Below are 17021 nucleotides of genomic sequence, written 5' to 3' on the forward strand. Positions count from 1 at the left end.
GTATCAACTTACATCAATACTGTAACACTCGAGATTTTTAAAATTATTAAAATGATGTTTTAATTAATTAAATGAATTTTATAAAATATGATAGAGACTTTTAATAATTATGAGTATTTTTAATTAAATAATAAATATTTGCAAAAGTTGTTTTTGTATAATATTCATTGGAAAAATATGTTTTTTATGGTATGATAATATATATATATATATATATATATATATATTGTTAATTACTATTATTATATTTTGTTATAATTGTTTTAATTATTATATATATATATATATATATATATATATATATTATCAAGTTTAGTAATTAAATGCTTTATTTATTTTAATTTATTTTGAGGGGAATAATTTGTAACTTGAGTTAAATGTTTTAACTGTTGAGTTAATATAGGGTTAAGTTTTTTTTTTTAAAAAAGTTCTTTAACCATTTTTTTATTTTAGACTCCTTTCTTTTCCTCTACACTTGTGCGCTTTAAGCTTGGGAGAACTAGAATTTGTAGGAGAGTATCCTAGAAATCCACATTCATCTTCTGATGCTCATTAAGGTATAGGGAGAATAAGTAATATCGCTCTTAGCATAAGATAATTGTTGCTAGTAAGATTGACTTCCAATTTTTTTTTTTGTTGTACGCATTATATGAGGGGAAAACTTAATTTGTATTTGTTCCTTAAATTTTATCTTCTATATGATTCTTCATTCCTCTAATTGATGATATTTATGTTTAATTCTATGTATTGAACTAATATTATGGATCTTGAATTGCTTGTGGGTTCCTATGGAAATCCATGCATTTTTGGTGATTGTATGAGAAGTTGAGAGAAGAGAGTTTGGATGTGAGTTATTTCTTGTTCTAAAATGTTGGTATTAATATACCTTGTATTCAATTTAAACAACTCCACTCAATAGTTGAAGTCACACCCAACACCTTTAAGGCACACCTGGTTTGACAACGTGTTCTGCACTTAGCAGAAACTCATTTTTATGGAATTCACCTGAAGCTTAGAAATTTACTGACTTGCAACATATATATCATTCAACATATATGCATCTCAAACAACTAAAAATAAACTTAAAACAACAAATGCAACTATCACAAATCACGAATCATCAAGTTCCACCCAAAACACTTCTAAAAGAAACTAAACCCAAACAATTCATAATCTCCTCATCACTCAATCAAATGATCAACAATAGATGAATTCTAAACAACAACAACCAACATGCAATCCAACAAATCAATCACGAAGCTTTTCATATCTCTTGTCGATTGAAACCAAAGAGAAATATGAGCTTTTGCACAACTTAAGACTCAAAAGTTCCAACTCTGGGAGCTCGAATGCTCTAATCAACCAAGTGATAAGCTACAAAAAAAGGAAGAAGAGATGGTTCTCAACTTAGAAGAAGGAGGAGAAAGATTCGAGTTTAGAAAAATTTTCTCTAATTCCTCCTTAAGATTTTCTAAAACACGAACTTATGAGACTCACGTCTTAAAAAAAATCTTATATACTCTTTCTTAGGCTGAACCAACTTACTCTGGCTCAACTGCCTCAAAAACAACCTAACTCTTAGGGTGTGTTTGGTAGGCGACATGTTTTTACTTTCATAGGAATCTTAAATAAGAAATTTTAGTTTTCCATAAATATTTTAAAAAATTTCTCAAGAATATAACTTCCTGGAAACCATTTTTATCCCACTTTTCCACAAAAAATTCCCACGAGGAGGAGGGGGGGGGGGGTGAAAATCCAACTTTTATAAGTTAGGGGAAAAGTTTTATATATGTATATAAAAAAATCACAATATCCATTTTTAAAATAAAAATATCTCTTTCTCTCTTTTCTTCTATTTTTCTTTTTCTCTCTCTTTCTCGCTCTCACTCTTACTCCCCCTCTCCCTTTCTCACTCACTCTCTCTCTCCCTCTCTTTTTCTCTCTCCTTCTATTTTCCTTTCTCGCTCTCTGTCTCTTTCACTCTTACTCCCCCATCTCCCTCTCCCTCTCTCCCTCTTGTATCTCTATTTCTCTCTCTCTCTCTCTCTCTCTCTCTCTCTCTCTCTTTATTTCTTGTATCTTATTAGTTATTGACCTTGTAAATTTTAATAATATTATTAAAGTGTATTTTGTTTCTACACTTAATGGTATTTGTTAACTCTTTTTAAATTTTTTAAATTTTTTATTTGAATAAAATGAAATAATATATTTTATTCTTCTTAATTATAATGTAACATTTTTTTTTATTTTTTTGGTTGAATTATGCATTTAAATAATTTTAATAAGTTTTCAACTTTTAAAAATAGCTCAATGTCATATTTGTAATAAGATTTGAGTAAAAAATATATTTCATGAGCTTATTTTTAAAAAGGATATTTTTGTAAAAAATATTTATACGCCAAAAAATATACTATTATAATTAAATATGAAAATATTTAATTTTCGATAATCTTGTATGAATATTCTCATAAACTTTTATGAGTAGTCAAACATATTTTAGTTATTTTCAAAAATTATAATTCCTGAAAATTAGTAATTTCTATAAATCATGATTTTTGGGTATGAAAAAAATTCTCTTCTACGAAATGTCTCCTTAATGTCTCTTAACTTTAGAGTTGTAAACTATTGTATAATTAAAATGAAAATATCTAAAACTTAAGTACTACAATACTATACAATACTATTCAAATATTGAGTGGTACAATAATGATTGATTATAGAATGATACTCATATGACATATTGGTCATGATAGAGTATTAGGATTCATAAAAGAAAAATAAAATATAAATAAAACATCTAAATAATGTACATATAGATCAAATGACCACTTCGACATAATATCTAGATAAAGTCGAATGTCACTATTTAATATGATCGAATATTTTTCGACAACAAGAAGCAAAAATAAAAAGGATACATAAAAAGACAATAATATTATTTTATCCTTCAGATTACAATTAATGTACATGTTCCATGAATTATATTATGATTAATATCATTTATAATTATTTACTAATAATAAAGACAATGTCTTTTATTGTATAAAAGGAAAAGTAGTATCATAATGTATAAAATAAAAAAAGAAGGAAGATACATACAACTGGAAATTCAAGTATTACTTGAGCCTAGTTTTCAAAAACTAAAAATACAACTTCAGTAGGTGAACATTTTAAGGTTGTGTGTAGTTTAGAAATGAAAGATAAATAAAACACAGCAAAAGAATGAAGAAAAGAGTAAAAATTGAAGTGTTTTGATAAGAGAAAATTCATAGAGAACATAATATTGTGTGGACCCATTTTCATGTTTTTCATTTCTCCCTACAATTTGAGCTTCTAATGGTAGAATGGATGACATCCACGTTCTTTTCTTTCACTCTTCAATTGTTCCTTTCCTTATCCACATAAACAAAGTACAAAAAATTAAGATGTAAACAATAATATATTATTTTTCTTAAAACAAAGAATGACACTCCATATACACCTTAAATACATATTTGGAACTCATTCTCTAACGCAAGTTCTTTCTCTTTCTTCAAGTTGAAGTATCCAAATTATGTAGAATTAAGCTACTATTTATTGGTTTTAATGGACGTGGATTTATTGCTTAAAATACATAAAACATGCTATAAATCATCAGCAGTGTTCTCAATGTATTTTGATTTGATTTTTATTTTAAAAGTTATTTGAACTAAAAAAAAATAAGTGTGATTTAATTTAATTCATTTTGAATGGATTATAAAACCTGAACCAAATTAAATCAATTTTTTACGATTTTATTTTATTTTTATGATTTATAAAATTTGTTATTTGAAAATTAATTAAAAATATATAATATTATATTATTTGTTTAAGATTGTACGAAAAAATAAAACTAAAAATATATAAATATTAAAAGATTTTGGTCACTTAATTTAATATCAACTTTTTTATTTTATTATTTAATAAAAAATAATTTTTTTAATATATTTTTAATTATCATATTAATTTTTTTTTCTTGTCATATATATAATTTGTCACTTAAAAAATTTATTTTCGAATGTTAGAAATAATTTATAATTTTTTATTCTAAAAATTAGTTTAAGAACTTATAATTTTATAAAATACCTTATAAATATTAAAACATATATTTAAAGATAAAAATACCTTTTAATATTTTACAATTTTATAAAATACTATTTATATTATGTGTTATTTTTGTATATATACATTATGCATTTAAAAAAATATATTTACAGATAAATGTGATTTAATTTGATTTATAACGATTTACATTTCAATCTAAAAATCAAATCAAATTATTAATATGTGATTTTTCATCAATTTTCATTTTTTTTATTGATTTATAATTTTTTTTATTTAGATTAGTTCGACACCCCACATAAACATTTTGATTGAACGGAAAATATAGAAATAATTATTTTGTATTTGTGTTGGAAAGTGTATTTTTATATTTTTGTTAAAAAAACGATTTTTCAAAGGCGCTGGTGTTTAGTACGGTTTAGTGTTAAAGTTGTATATGATATTATAGAATATTACAATAATATACGCCTAACAACTATAAATGACGATGTAAAAAAAAACTGCATGTGATTAAGGAATTAATTAACTATTAATGTAATTATTTAATTGAATTTAGATTCTCCAAGAAATAAACCTTGGGGCCAGCTATCCTACCCTTTAAGGTGCCTCCAACGTAACGAGAATATTAGTTACCGCTGTCGACGGTGGATACTCCACCAACGAACAAAAAGATTCCCCCAAGAAAGGAAGAAGAGTCTGTGTAAAATGTTGTGAATGTCTGTGTTGGATTGCTTGTAACAAGTAAGCGAAGCAAAGGTGAAAGATTATTTATTGATCAAAATAGATAAATACAGAATAAGAAAAGTTATGTTCTACATTTCCTATATTTATCATTCAAATTTAAGCAGCTCATGCAAAACTTTCCGAGTTTTTTATGTCATTTTTTTATTTTAATATTAAGAAGTTATTATTATTCTAATTATGAAAAATTAATAAGGATAGAAATACTTTAGGCCTCTACCGAAAATTTAAAAAAATTTAAGAAAATGGTAACTATGATATTTTATTTTTCCTATATTTAAAATAAAAATTATTATTATTATGAGTAATTATATTTCAATTTTAGAATTGAATGAAAAATATATAAAAAAAGACAAAAAGAAAATATACAAAAATGAAAACAAAAGTGGTCACAAAATATATACTTTTATTTTATTTTATTTTATATAATAGTATGAATAAAATGCTAATTTGAGCTGTAATATCCTTCTTGTATGTATTCTTTCTTAATTTCATTTTGACTACGTAACTAATTTAAATTTAGCTACATAAAAATCACTGTATGCAATAAAACTATTTTCAAGTTTTAAACTGAAATATATCATAAAACATCAAACTCGAATGCAAGTAATTATAAATTGGCAATGATTTTGTTATGAAAATATCGATGACAATCAAAGAATTAATAAATATTTTTTTTATTAAAAGCATAATAGTGATGTATTTTAGTATTGTAACGACCCAGCTGATCACTACACCCGGCACAACACACTAGAAACACCACACAGAAAGGAACAAGTGTATACATATAGGGTCTAGAATATATACATATACATGATCCAAATTTGGATAGAGTTAAAGTGTACAAAATACATCATAGGTCACTCTACTAGGTAGCTAAAAACAACAAAAAGGATCCTAACAGCTCAGCTCCGTCTGCCAGCTACAGACTCACCATCAGCCACCAACCTATCCCTGCTCTACTCCCATACATATTATGATCATTGCAGTCCAAACATCATGGAAACAACAAAGGGTAAGCTAGTGTAAAGAAATCAACATACATATATAAATATATGAATGGTAAACAGTTACAGTTATCAGCGCATCCGCACAACTTACTACACCACAGCAATTCAGCAATATCAGCACCGCTCAGCGGCTATAACAGCACCACAATAGTGGCTAACAACAGCACCGACAAAGCGGCTATAACAGCACCACAATAGTGGCTATAACAGCACCGACAAAGCGGCTATAACAGCACCACAGTAGTGGCCAAACACAGCATTCAGCTCAACAATAAACAACACAGCAAAACAACTCACAACACAGCACAACAAATCAGCATACGACACAGCTAAGTAGTACTCAACACAGCTTACTACTCACAACTCAGCTCATCATTATAGAGCACAGTAATATCATATAATACGGCATTTAAAATCATCAATAACAGCCTAGCTCAGCACAACATTATACTTCTATTACAGCTTAACATCAATTTTTAGCATTAACATCGAGTCAGCACAGCATATTCAATATTATCAGCAAATTCAGAATATAACTCCACATCCTCCTACGCGCCCGGCGCACTCATGGTCGCGCCTGACGTGGCACAACCAGAGAGCACCAGGGGCCAGCGCGCCCGGCGCAAGGGTACTTGCGCCTGGCGTGACCCAGCCAGAGAGCCCAAGGCTCTCATGCGCCTGGCGCAATATCAATTGCGCCCTGCGCAAGCCCAGGCAGAGACTCTAAGGAGTCTCACGCGCTCGGCGTGGCCTAACCCGCGCCCAGCGTGGGGAAGGCAGAGACCTACCAAGGCCTCGCGCCCGGCGCAATTCGAATTGCGCCCAGCGCACCCTTGGCAGAGACTCCCAAGGAGCCTCCGCGCTCAGCGCGACAGTGGTCGCGCCCAGCGCAGCACCAGAAAACCCAAAAGCATGGCACAACTGATATCGCGCCCGGCGCGGTCCAGGTCACGCCCGGCGTGGGCCATCCAGAGGCTCTCATCCTCAAGCTCGCTCGGCGCACACACCTTTGCGCCCGACGGGCTTGCCTAAAAGGAGCCCCTGATGGTCTCGCGCCTAGCGCGAAGAACTGCGCCCAGCGCGAAGCTTAGCAGCAACTCTCCCAAGTTCGAAAATCTTTTCAAAATCTGCACAAACAGTCAGGAAATCCACATGCAAGCCATCCAATAGTTCACATTTACATCAAACATCACGAATAATACCTTATTTTCAGCATGCAACCATCAAACAAGCAAAACTCCAAAATTTTCATCCAACCCCGGAAAACCTGAGAGCCCCAAATTTCCAATTTCAGCAAAATCACCGAACATCAAACAATCAAGGAGTTCCTAGAACTCGTTTTCAGCCAAAACGCAGCAAAAACTAACTTCCCTTACCTCAAATCATGAAATCCTAGCTTCCGGACAAGAATTACGGAGAAGAGACTAGACGAAGAGTTTGAACAACGAGGAGGAGGGGAAAAGAAGACTCCAACTACTCAACTAGAGTTCCCTGCACCAATAAGGTCAGCACCTTAAGTCCAAGCAAAGAAAACACAAGGTTGAAGGAGAGAAAATCAGTAAAGTGAGAGTATAGAGTGTTGAGAGTGAGAGCCAAAAAAAGAAAAGAATAAAGAGGGTCTCACAAGTATTGAATCTTATTCTTTTTAGCAAAAAATATTTATTCTTATTCTATTTACAGTTATTGTAGAGTGATAATCAGTAAAATATAATTTATCATCATACATACCATATACTAATTTATTACCTAAACCACTAGAAATGGTTTTCTAATAAGGTTGGAGTAGTTTTCACAAAAAATCATAGATTCAAACTATATTATTGTTATTGTAATTTTTATTAATAAATAAATATTAATTTAATACTTTTTTACCATACTTGAAATGTTAAGATCTGCGATGAAAGACCACTAATATTTAGTCATTTTATTATAACTAGCCTAGAAGAGACATCTCTTGTCTATGTATATTTTATTAAAAATAAAACTAATTGAATTTAAATATGAATAAGTGATTAACAATTAAAATGATTGAGCGATTTTGGGTAATTGTAGAGGTAAAAAAAAATGAAAAAATGAACACAAAAATTGTGTGTTTGCATTAGAAAAAGAAGAAAAGAAAAAAATACAACAGTAATTTATGAACAGTTTCAAAATAAATAAATCAATCAATCAAAAGTTACAAAACACATATAAGAATAAATATGTTAATATAAAATAGAATCGAAAGATAATTATAAAAAAAAATCACCTTTACTAATTATATAGATTTCATTGATTAAAAAAACCTAGTTTTTGAAAAAAATAATAATTAAGTAATAAATTCTTTATCAGTCAATTATACAATACCATGTTGGTACTCTATGAAAACCCCTTCCGTCAGCGTTTTTATTTTTATTTTTATTATTATTATTTTTATTAATATTTTTATTTTATTTTTATTATTATTATTTTTTAAAATCTGCGTTTGTATATGTAATTAAGAAAAAAAATTAAAAGGAAGGAAAATGTGCGTTCAAATAATTGATATAATAGAAAAATAAAAAATATATTATATGAATAATATAGCATATTTTAACTTTTATTTTATTTTCAATGAATAAAAAATCATTTTTTTCCGCATGAGTTGTGTTGTTTATGGTTAGATTTGACTATACTAGTTAACATGGGTTGAGTTGTATTAGGTTTGTCATTTTTGTTATTGGATTCAAATTGAACGGATCTAATTATGAATGAGTTAAATGAAGATAGTTCAATTGATGTTTTTTTAATGACCATGGTCTATATAATATTTCAAAGTTGACAATTAAAGACAAACTTTCATCAATCAAACATTATTTTAATACTATAATGATTCGAGATTCAAGTCAATCAAGTTTGATTATTTAAATTTATTTTAAATTTTAAAAATTAATTTTTTTCCTAAAAGTAAATTGAATTTTGTATATATAAACTTTATTTATTAATAAAAAAAATACAACTCATTTTCACCAAATAAGTCCTTATTCCAACGGATTAATCAAGAAAGCACATTTTGAACAATCTAATAAACCAAAAACATTTAAACCCAAATAAATTGAATTATATAAATTGATCTAATGAAACTTATTAGATTGAGAGTGACAACTCAAGTTTATCTTTATTAACTAAGATTTCATTGTTTCGGTCAACACCATGCTTAACAAAAAATAACTTTTTCATTAAGGGTATAATTATCATTATTTATTTAAAAAATTGATTTGTAAAAGAAAAAATATTATTCTAATTATTATGAACTAATGAAAAAGAGACAATTTATGTCTCTGTATTTTATTTAAATAAAAAAATTATGTGAATAGTAACTAGTGAATGAATGTAAAAATAGTCGATCAAAAATAAGAGAAAAAAAGCTCGTAAAATACAAACAAACAAATATATTTAAAGATAAAACTATCTCAATAAAAAAAAACGATTACAGGTAAAAGTATATTTTATATATATATTATTATAAATATCTTAGAAACAAGTATATACATATGTCTAAATACAACGGTCGGCCCTTGTAAAATAAAAAAAAAAATTTGTTAGCATTATACACTTCAATAAAACTCGTTTCGCCTAATATTTGAATTTAAATGACAAAGTTCATTTCTTTAAGATCCATGGGAACCCAACCAATTGAATGGATTACAAATGTTAAATATTTACATTTTTTTTGCATCTGTTTTTAAATACGAGTTTCCTAACTTACATTTATAAATAAAAAAATTCATCTTTTAAGTTTTTTTTTTAATCATTTAAGTTTAATGTTATAATTTCTCTTTTTATGTATCAGTTTTTTTTTTCACGGCTCTTTTTATGTTATCGTAACATTTTTCTTAATTCTTTCATGGTCTATTATAAATCACATGAAAAATTGAACACCTTAAAACTTGTCTCAATAATGATAGGAAAAATTCTAACATAAAACATTTTGATAAGATGAATCATTAAATAAAAGTACCTTTTCACATTTTTTTAATATAAGCCATAGATTTATTACTTTATTATGAATGTAAAAAATTTTGGTACAAATTTCACAAGAAGACTGTTATGGTAAGAAGAAATATTAGTAGAACCCATGTAACAATTTGGGGTATGATTAATTTATTGTGAACAGTTCAATTTTTATTTTCTCTCTTATCACATGTTAATACATCTATTAATAAAACAAAAAATTTATGTTATCATCTGATTATAAATTTGATGCTTATAATAATTATTTTAATTTTTTAACTAGTTAATAACATAAAAGAATATGTGAAATAAGCTCTCCATCTTCATCAACTTAATTGGACTGAGACATACATTGAATCTGAAGATTAATTAACCTTTTTAACCAGATCTATACCAAAAATTTTCAACCCGATGATCATCATCATTGTTTCCTTTTCTCCATTAAACTAACCAAGTCAATTTACAAAAATACCCCCAAAACGCAAACACTATACAGTATACACCACCACCAAACAAATTACCTACCATGTGACAAGTAATTCTCTCTATATTATTGCTCTCTCCCCCTCAGTAACTCTACCATCAATCATTACCAAATTGCAATTTACCCTTTATCTTCCCACCTCTCCAAAAAATCACACCCTTCACACACAAAAGTACAAAACCACTGAACCTCTCTCTTATCGGAATCCCATCTCTCTCTTCCTTTCTCTGCATCTCTCCCACCCTTTCTATTATCTCCCCAAACCCACCAAAAAAGAATCCATTTTTTAATCCCCCGAACCAAAAAAAAAAAAAAAACTCTTTTTTCCCACCTCAATCAACGCAGCACGCTTAAATAACCCACCTCGTTTTCTCCCTCTTTCTCTCACTCACGCGCACTCCTCTCTTGAAAGGCGAAAGCTTTGGTGCAATCGGAAGCCTTGATCCAGATGGGTATAATCAGAAGCATGAGATCGAGGTCGCATCGTGCGGTGCAGGACCAAGGAGAGTGTGTCGGCGACAGCATGCGACAGAGTTGTTGGGCCAACATGCCGCAGGAGCTTCTCCGGGAAGTCCTCCTCCGCATCGAGGCCTCCGAGGACGCCTGGCCGCCGCGGAAGAGCGTCGTCGCCTGCGCCGGCGTCTGCCGGAGCTGGAGACAAATCACCAAAGACATTGTCAAAACACCCGAACTTTCCGCCAAGATCACCTTCCCCATTTCTGTTAAACAGGTTCCTCCACTACTCTTTTTCACTTTCTTCTTCCTTTGCCTCTAGTGTTTCATGGGCCTTGCTCAAAATCAGATTTTTATCCAACTACATGCTCCTTTTCTCGATTGTTCATCTTCTTCAACAATTGGGATTTTTACTTTTTACTGTGAAGAAAAGGGTTTTTTTTTTTTTTTTTTTTCATGTTTTGGATGTTGGGATTAGCTTGTGGATTTAGTTTAATCAGAAACCAGACAAACTTACCATTCACGAGAAATCATTATCAAAACGATTTTTTAGGTAATTATGGAAAAAATCTACAAATTTACTATACATATGGTTGTTAGTAGTTGAATGTCAGTGTAAAAAACTAAAAATAAAAATCCCTGCACTGCATAGAATATTAACTCTTAATTCATTAATTGTTTCGTCAAAAAAAATACTATAAGTATTTAATGGGTTTTTTTTTAATATTTTTTATATTGGTGTGATTGCTTGAGTGAGTGTTTCAAGGTTTTCTTGCGTTACTTACGAACATTGGTTTTGGTGAAAATTGATTACGATGTTTTTGGCCTGGTGTTGTGAATTGTGATGAGTTGTGCTTAGATGTTTTATGGTTGAAAAAATAAAATTACTTGATGATGCGGTTACCCGAGGCGTGAAGGCAAGGGTGGAGGTAACTGTGAACCGTGGTGGGTAGACTTGAACTGCTCATTTATTTGAGTCTTTCCCTTTCAATATGTGACTCTATTAAATATTATTAACTTCGTTTGTTTGGAATATTAATAAGCTGTTCGTGCATTGCTTCTTTCTTATCTTTTTATATGACGTATAGGGAGGGATATGACATAAATTTAAATTTAAAATATAAATAACCTCCTTGTTTGTATTAAAATTACTTATAATTTTTAAATGTCTTATTTATTATCAAGACGTTTCGTACCCTATTGCTTTTCTCTCTTTTGTAGTATGAGTATATTTGAGAGGATAGTTATTAATGTCATTTGAAAATTTTAAATTGTCATTAATAGAAATAAACTTATTCTTCAGAAGTGGAACGGTATTTCTTTTTCGGTTTCTGTTTTTCATGATTTAAAACTATCTCCTGGGGGAAGAAAATGCTAAATTCCTGCTTATCCTGAAAAAAATCTCTCTAAATGTTCTTTTTATCCTTGTGGAAAATTGTGATTTTGGTTGGTCCATCGTATTTGTGGATATTTTTGGGTTCGTGGCATAATTCTGGATTCACTTTTCTCACCTCCATCACTAGGATTGAATGTTCTATATTACTACTACCTAGGAGGCTGGGACCACTATATAGTGATGTCAATTTTTTTAATTATTATGAGCTTTACATGGGAATTTACTCTGTAATTCCCTGCACGGCGTTGTGAAGGACCACTTTTAGTAGCATCTAGGTATTGTCACTGTTATATTGGCATCCCTGGTGCATCTTACATAGAGTTGTGTTTTCTTTCATTTTTTATTCATTGGAATTACAATGATGACAACGGGGTTCGGGTTGTTGACTTGTTGTGTTTTCTTGTGCTGCCTAGTTGTTCTAGTTCAATTATCTTCTACTAGTTTGTTTAGCTGGGATATATTATGTTTTGGTTGGGTAGTGGCCGTTGATCTTATAATATACCGAGCCAAAAAGTTAAAGGAGAGGTCACTCTTTTGGGGAAATTTAGTGGGTACCAGAAGATGCCTCTTTGGTGTGGAATGCTTTGATTTGTTTTTATTTCCCTACTCTCCATGGTATTGCTCTAAAGATTCCCTTGTTCGTAGGAAAGGCACAATGCTTGAATGTGACTACTGTGCTTGTCTTTTTATTGCTCAGTAGTGGTAATTCAATGTAATGTTTCCCTGCTCTCTGGACTTGCTCTAACGCATTTTTGTTGGTGAATAATTTTGGCAGCCTGGCCCAAGGGAGAATCTCCTCAAATGCTTTATAAAGCGCAACAGGTCCACCCAAACGTATTATTTGTATCTCAGTTTAACTAGTAGTGAGTATATCATAAAACTTGTGGTTGAATCTTCCTGTAAAAAACTTTAGTTTCTTTGCTGCTGCCCATTTTTTTAGTTTCTAATCCCAAGTGTGTTCTTCTTGAATTCAGCGCTAGCTGAAGATGGGAAGTTCCTTCTGGCTGCACGCAAATGCAGACGTCCAACCTGCACAGATTATATCATCTCTCTTGATGCAGACGATATGTCAAAGGGAAGCAACACCTATGTTGGGAAGCTAAGGTGTGATGCTAATTGGTCACTGTGGCCATCATTTTATGTCTTGTTTGTTACTGCAAAGTGCAGAGACTTATACTTCTTCCGCTTTTAACCAGATCAAATTTTCTTGGAACAAAGTTCACTATCTATGATGGCCAGCCACCTCATGCAGGGGCAAAGATTATGAAAAGCCGCTCCACAAGACTGGTGAATCTTAAACAAGTTTCACCTAAGGTCCCTACTGGGAACTATCCAGTGGCTCACATCTCATATGAATTGAATGTGCTAGGCTCAAGGTAAGCTTTACATAAATTATCCGATGATTGTTTGTTATACTATAATTTTCTTTGCATAAATTTTGACCTTCCATCCGTAGATTCCTTTAGTGGACAATAATGCTTTGACTTTGAGTAGCCAAATTGTTTGCTGAAAATATATTAACTTATTATGCACTCTTTATATTCCTATCATGCTATATTTACAATCTGTATACCCTAAGCAGGGGGCCTAGGAGAATGCATTGTGTCATGGATTCCATTCCTGCCGCAGCAATTGAACCTGGGGGTGCAGCTCCTACACAGACCGAGTTCTCTCTGAACAACATAGATATGTTTCCTTCATTCCCCTTTTTTCGATCAAAATCAAATCGTGTGGAAAATTCCATGTCTGGACCCCTGGCTGATCAAAAGGATGGGATGCTAGTGTTGAAAAACAAGGCTCCCAGGTGGCATGAGCAGCTGCAGTGTTGGTGCTTAAACTTTCATGGACGGGTGACAATTGCCTCGGTTAAAAACTTTCAGCTGGTGGCTTCCGCTGAAAATGGACCTGCTGGACCAGAACATGATAAGATTATCCTTCAGTTTGGAAAAGTTGGGAAGGATTTGTTTACAATGGACTACCGGTACCCTATTTCAGCATTCCAGGCATTTGCAATCTGCCTCAGCAGCTTTGATACCAAGATTGCCTGTGAATGACATGTTTAAACAGGTATTCATTTGAAAGTTCAATATTCTAGTATGAGAAAAAAACATCGATTAGTAGAAAGCTTTAGAAGCTAAGTGTGTTGATAATAATTCTATCAGTAGATCACTGATCGGTTAGTTTATACCAGTCGCACTGAACATGTCAGTGCATAATCTCTCACATGTTAAGGAATCAAGTAATTGAAAATATTCAATGAAAAGTACACCTTTGAATTTTGGAACTGAAAAACTTGACTTTTCATTTGATACTTGTTGTGCTTTACTCTTATTTTGTGATAAGTGGGCAAACAGTGGAGCAGAGCAGAGTGACAGCTGTTTGTCCTTTTGGGCCTAGGTTTCTTGTTTTAGTCGGTTTATTAAATGAGTTGGGCCCAATGGGGGGTGTTAGGCAACGCCCTTGCAGTACAGTACAGGTGTAATTTTGTAAAAGACAAAATTCAAGTGTAGCCAAATTAGAGTTGGTGCTGCTTTTTAATTAGAGTTGGAGTTTTACGTTGATAATATACATAAATGTGTATTAATGATGCCTGTATTAAATATGAGTACACAATATTGAGGTAAAATTTTAACTCTGATTAGAGAGCAACACCAACTGGACGCAAGATATTGTATCTAAATTTTGTCCTTTTGTAAGATGTTTTGTATTCTGTTGATGAGTTGAAATTCATAGTCACTATGCTCCTGAGGGGGTACGTACATTGCCGGTTCTTGTTAATTCTTTTGTGTCTCTGTTTATTTGTTCTTTAAAATTCTGTTGCTGATTTCTCAACAATAGTTGATATTTTTTTACAGTTAACGAGTTTTGCCTTAATTTTTTGGGGTGGCAGCTTTGTGGTTTATATACCTCCAACAGTGTATGTTAATTAAAGGATAAGAGGATAAGACTTTGTTTGAATAGACTTATCCATAAGTATTTATTTTAAAAAAATAATAAGAAGTTTATTTCATATTATCCTCTTATTTTTTGTCTCTCTAAATACTTGTGGGGGAACTTATTCAAACAAAATCTAAAGTTTGTTTAGATACAAGTTAGAAGTGTTTTTGAGAGTTTTTCTATCATAAAATAGGAATATTTTTCGGTAGAGAAGCTCTCAAGTGTTTATAAACTTGTATTTAAAGATACTTCTAAACTAAAACTTTAGTTATTCCAACTAGCATGGTGACAATTATCTCTACTATTCCATTTGTGGTTTCTTGTGTTTGGCAAATGACCAAGTTTGCTTATTGTTTATGGCAGCTTGAATCGAGATTATATAGCTATCTCTTGCTGCTGGGAGAAGTATGGTTTGACTTGAATGTTAATTGTTGGGAAGCTGACCCATGAAAAATGTTTGGATGGGTGTTGAACAGAATTTCGAAGGACACAATTCATCAGCTCTTTGGAAGTTGACATGAAATTGGAATATTACTTGGAATTCTTCCACCCTCTCCCCACAAAACAAAACAAAAAAAAAAAAGAAAAGGGAAAAATACGTTTTTCTGTCCCCCGTGTACATAAATTTTATCTCATTTTTTTTTCCTCAAACAGTTTGGTTGTTTATGGTAATATAGTAGTGGTTGTTTAAAACATGTCTTGTGGGGACATGTTTTGTTAATGCTTTCACGAGAACATGTTTTGTTAGTGGGACTACTTGTAAGGACACAATCATACGCAACTTGCTATCTGCAATTCCTTTCGTTCCGTAATCCACTCTTTCTAGTTGTTGCATGTCACCACGGATATTTGCCACTACCTGTAGGAATAAGCCTTCGATGGAGATTTTTCTATTTGAAAATTATATAAAGGAGATTTGAATATACAATTTTTTTTCTCCTTAAGTATAATCATATTTTAGTGATCCATCAACGCCAAATTATATGTAGGGGTGACACGTCAATCTGTCCTATGTTGACCTGTTCAGTCAAAACTGGACCAGGGCTGTCTGACCCACTTAGCAATGGTGCTGGCCTGCTAAAAAGGAAAAAAAAATTAAATTTTTATTTTAACATCTATTCAAATAGATAAACTTGGTTCAATAGTTTAAAAGTAAATTGACAATCTATCGCGTTTAATTTAAAAGAATTTTTTCTTTCACGTTATTTAGAGAAAAAATTAACTACATTTTATAACTTAATTGTAATTGTAATTTATTACATTTAAGATATCCTTTCTAATGTTAGGTTAACTTTTAAGACAAGTAAAAAATGTTTCCTTAACAAATATTACTTCTTCCTTCTACCTTCCGTCTTATTATTGATTATATTTTAAGATCTTTACACAAATTAAAGGATAATAATAAATGTATCACTTCTCCATGCAATTTTATTAAAATAGTCTATTTTCTTAATAAATATATTATTTTAATTGTAGTGATTAAATAATTTATGAATGAAAAAATAATACATATATATATATTTTATTAAAAAGAGAAAATGTTATTTATTTTGAAACATTTTTCAAACGTTTTTCGAATGTTAAAAGTGTCGATGACAGAGGAGTAATACGTAACATTCGAGTTTCAGACAAAATAATTAACTTTTTATATGAAAAAAGGTGGCCCAAAGCTCTGTCAGGAACTCGTGGGACTGGCCTAGTGAGCCAGCACACTTTAAATATTATTAATGGTGTGTTTGGATAGAAATTTTATATAGGATAATTGAGAAATTTGAAATTTTTCGTATTTGTTTTTCTTATTTCACTTATATATTTTATCTTATCTCTTCATTCTTTTAATTATTGAATATTTAAAAATATTTTTAAAATTATTATATTATTTAATATTAATTTTTAAAATTATTAAATATTTAAAAATGGATTAATATTTATTTTTATAAAATTTAAT

At 30.7% G+C, this 17021-nt stretch overlaps 1 protein-coding gene across 1 annotated transcript; it reads left to right on the forward strand.

Moving 5' to 3' along the window:
* The first annotated feature begins 10406 nt into the window (after positions 1-10406).
* On the forward strand, positions 10407-15885 carry LOC109803498 (tubby-like F-box protein 3). Its single transcript, XM_020365103.3, has 6 exons — positions 10407-11017; positions 12912-12999; positions 13111-13240; positions 13333-13512; positions 13719-14203; positions 15437-15885. The coding sequence occupies exons 1-5, from the start codon at positions 10736-10738 to the stop codon at positions 14188-14190; spliced, it is 1152 nt and encodes a 383-aa protein (XP_020220692.2). The 5' UTR covers positions 10407-10735; the 3' UTR covers positions 14191-14203; positions 15437-15885.
* The last annotated feature ends 1136 nt before the right edge of the window (positions 15886-17021 follow it).

This window comes from Cajanus cajan, chromosome 1, assembly GCF_000230855.2.
Source record: "Cajanus cajan strain Asha chromosome 1, NIPB_CcT2T_4, whole genome shotgun sequence".
NCBI classification, from domain to species: domain Eukaryota; kingdom Viridiplantae; phylum Streptophyta; class Magnoliopsida; order Fabales; family Fabaceae; genus Cajanus; species Cajanus cajan.

What these genes read in the sequence shown, in the direction of transcription:
- LOC109803498 (XM_020365103.3), top strand. Translation starts at nt 10,736, where the DNA reads ATGGGTATAATCAGAAGCATGAGATCGAGGTCGCATCGTGCGGTGCAG. An exon ending in GTATCTCAGTTTAACTAGTA is followed by an intron (nt 13,000 to 13,110) that starts GTGAGTATATCA and finishes TCTTGAATTCAG; the next exon opens with CGCTAGCTGAAGATGGGAAG. An exon ending in TTGAATGTGCTAGGCTCAAG is followed by an intron (nt 13,513 to 13,718) that starts GTAAGCTTTACA and finishes TACCCTAAGCAG; the next exon opens with GGGGCCTAGGAGAATGCATT.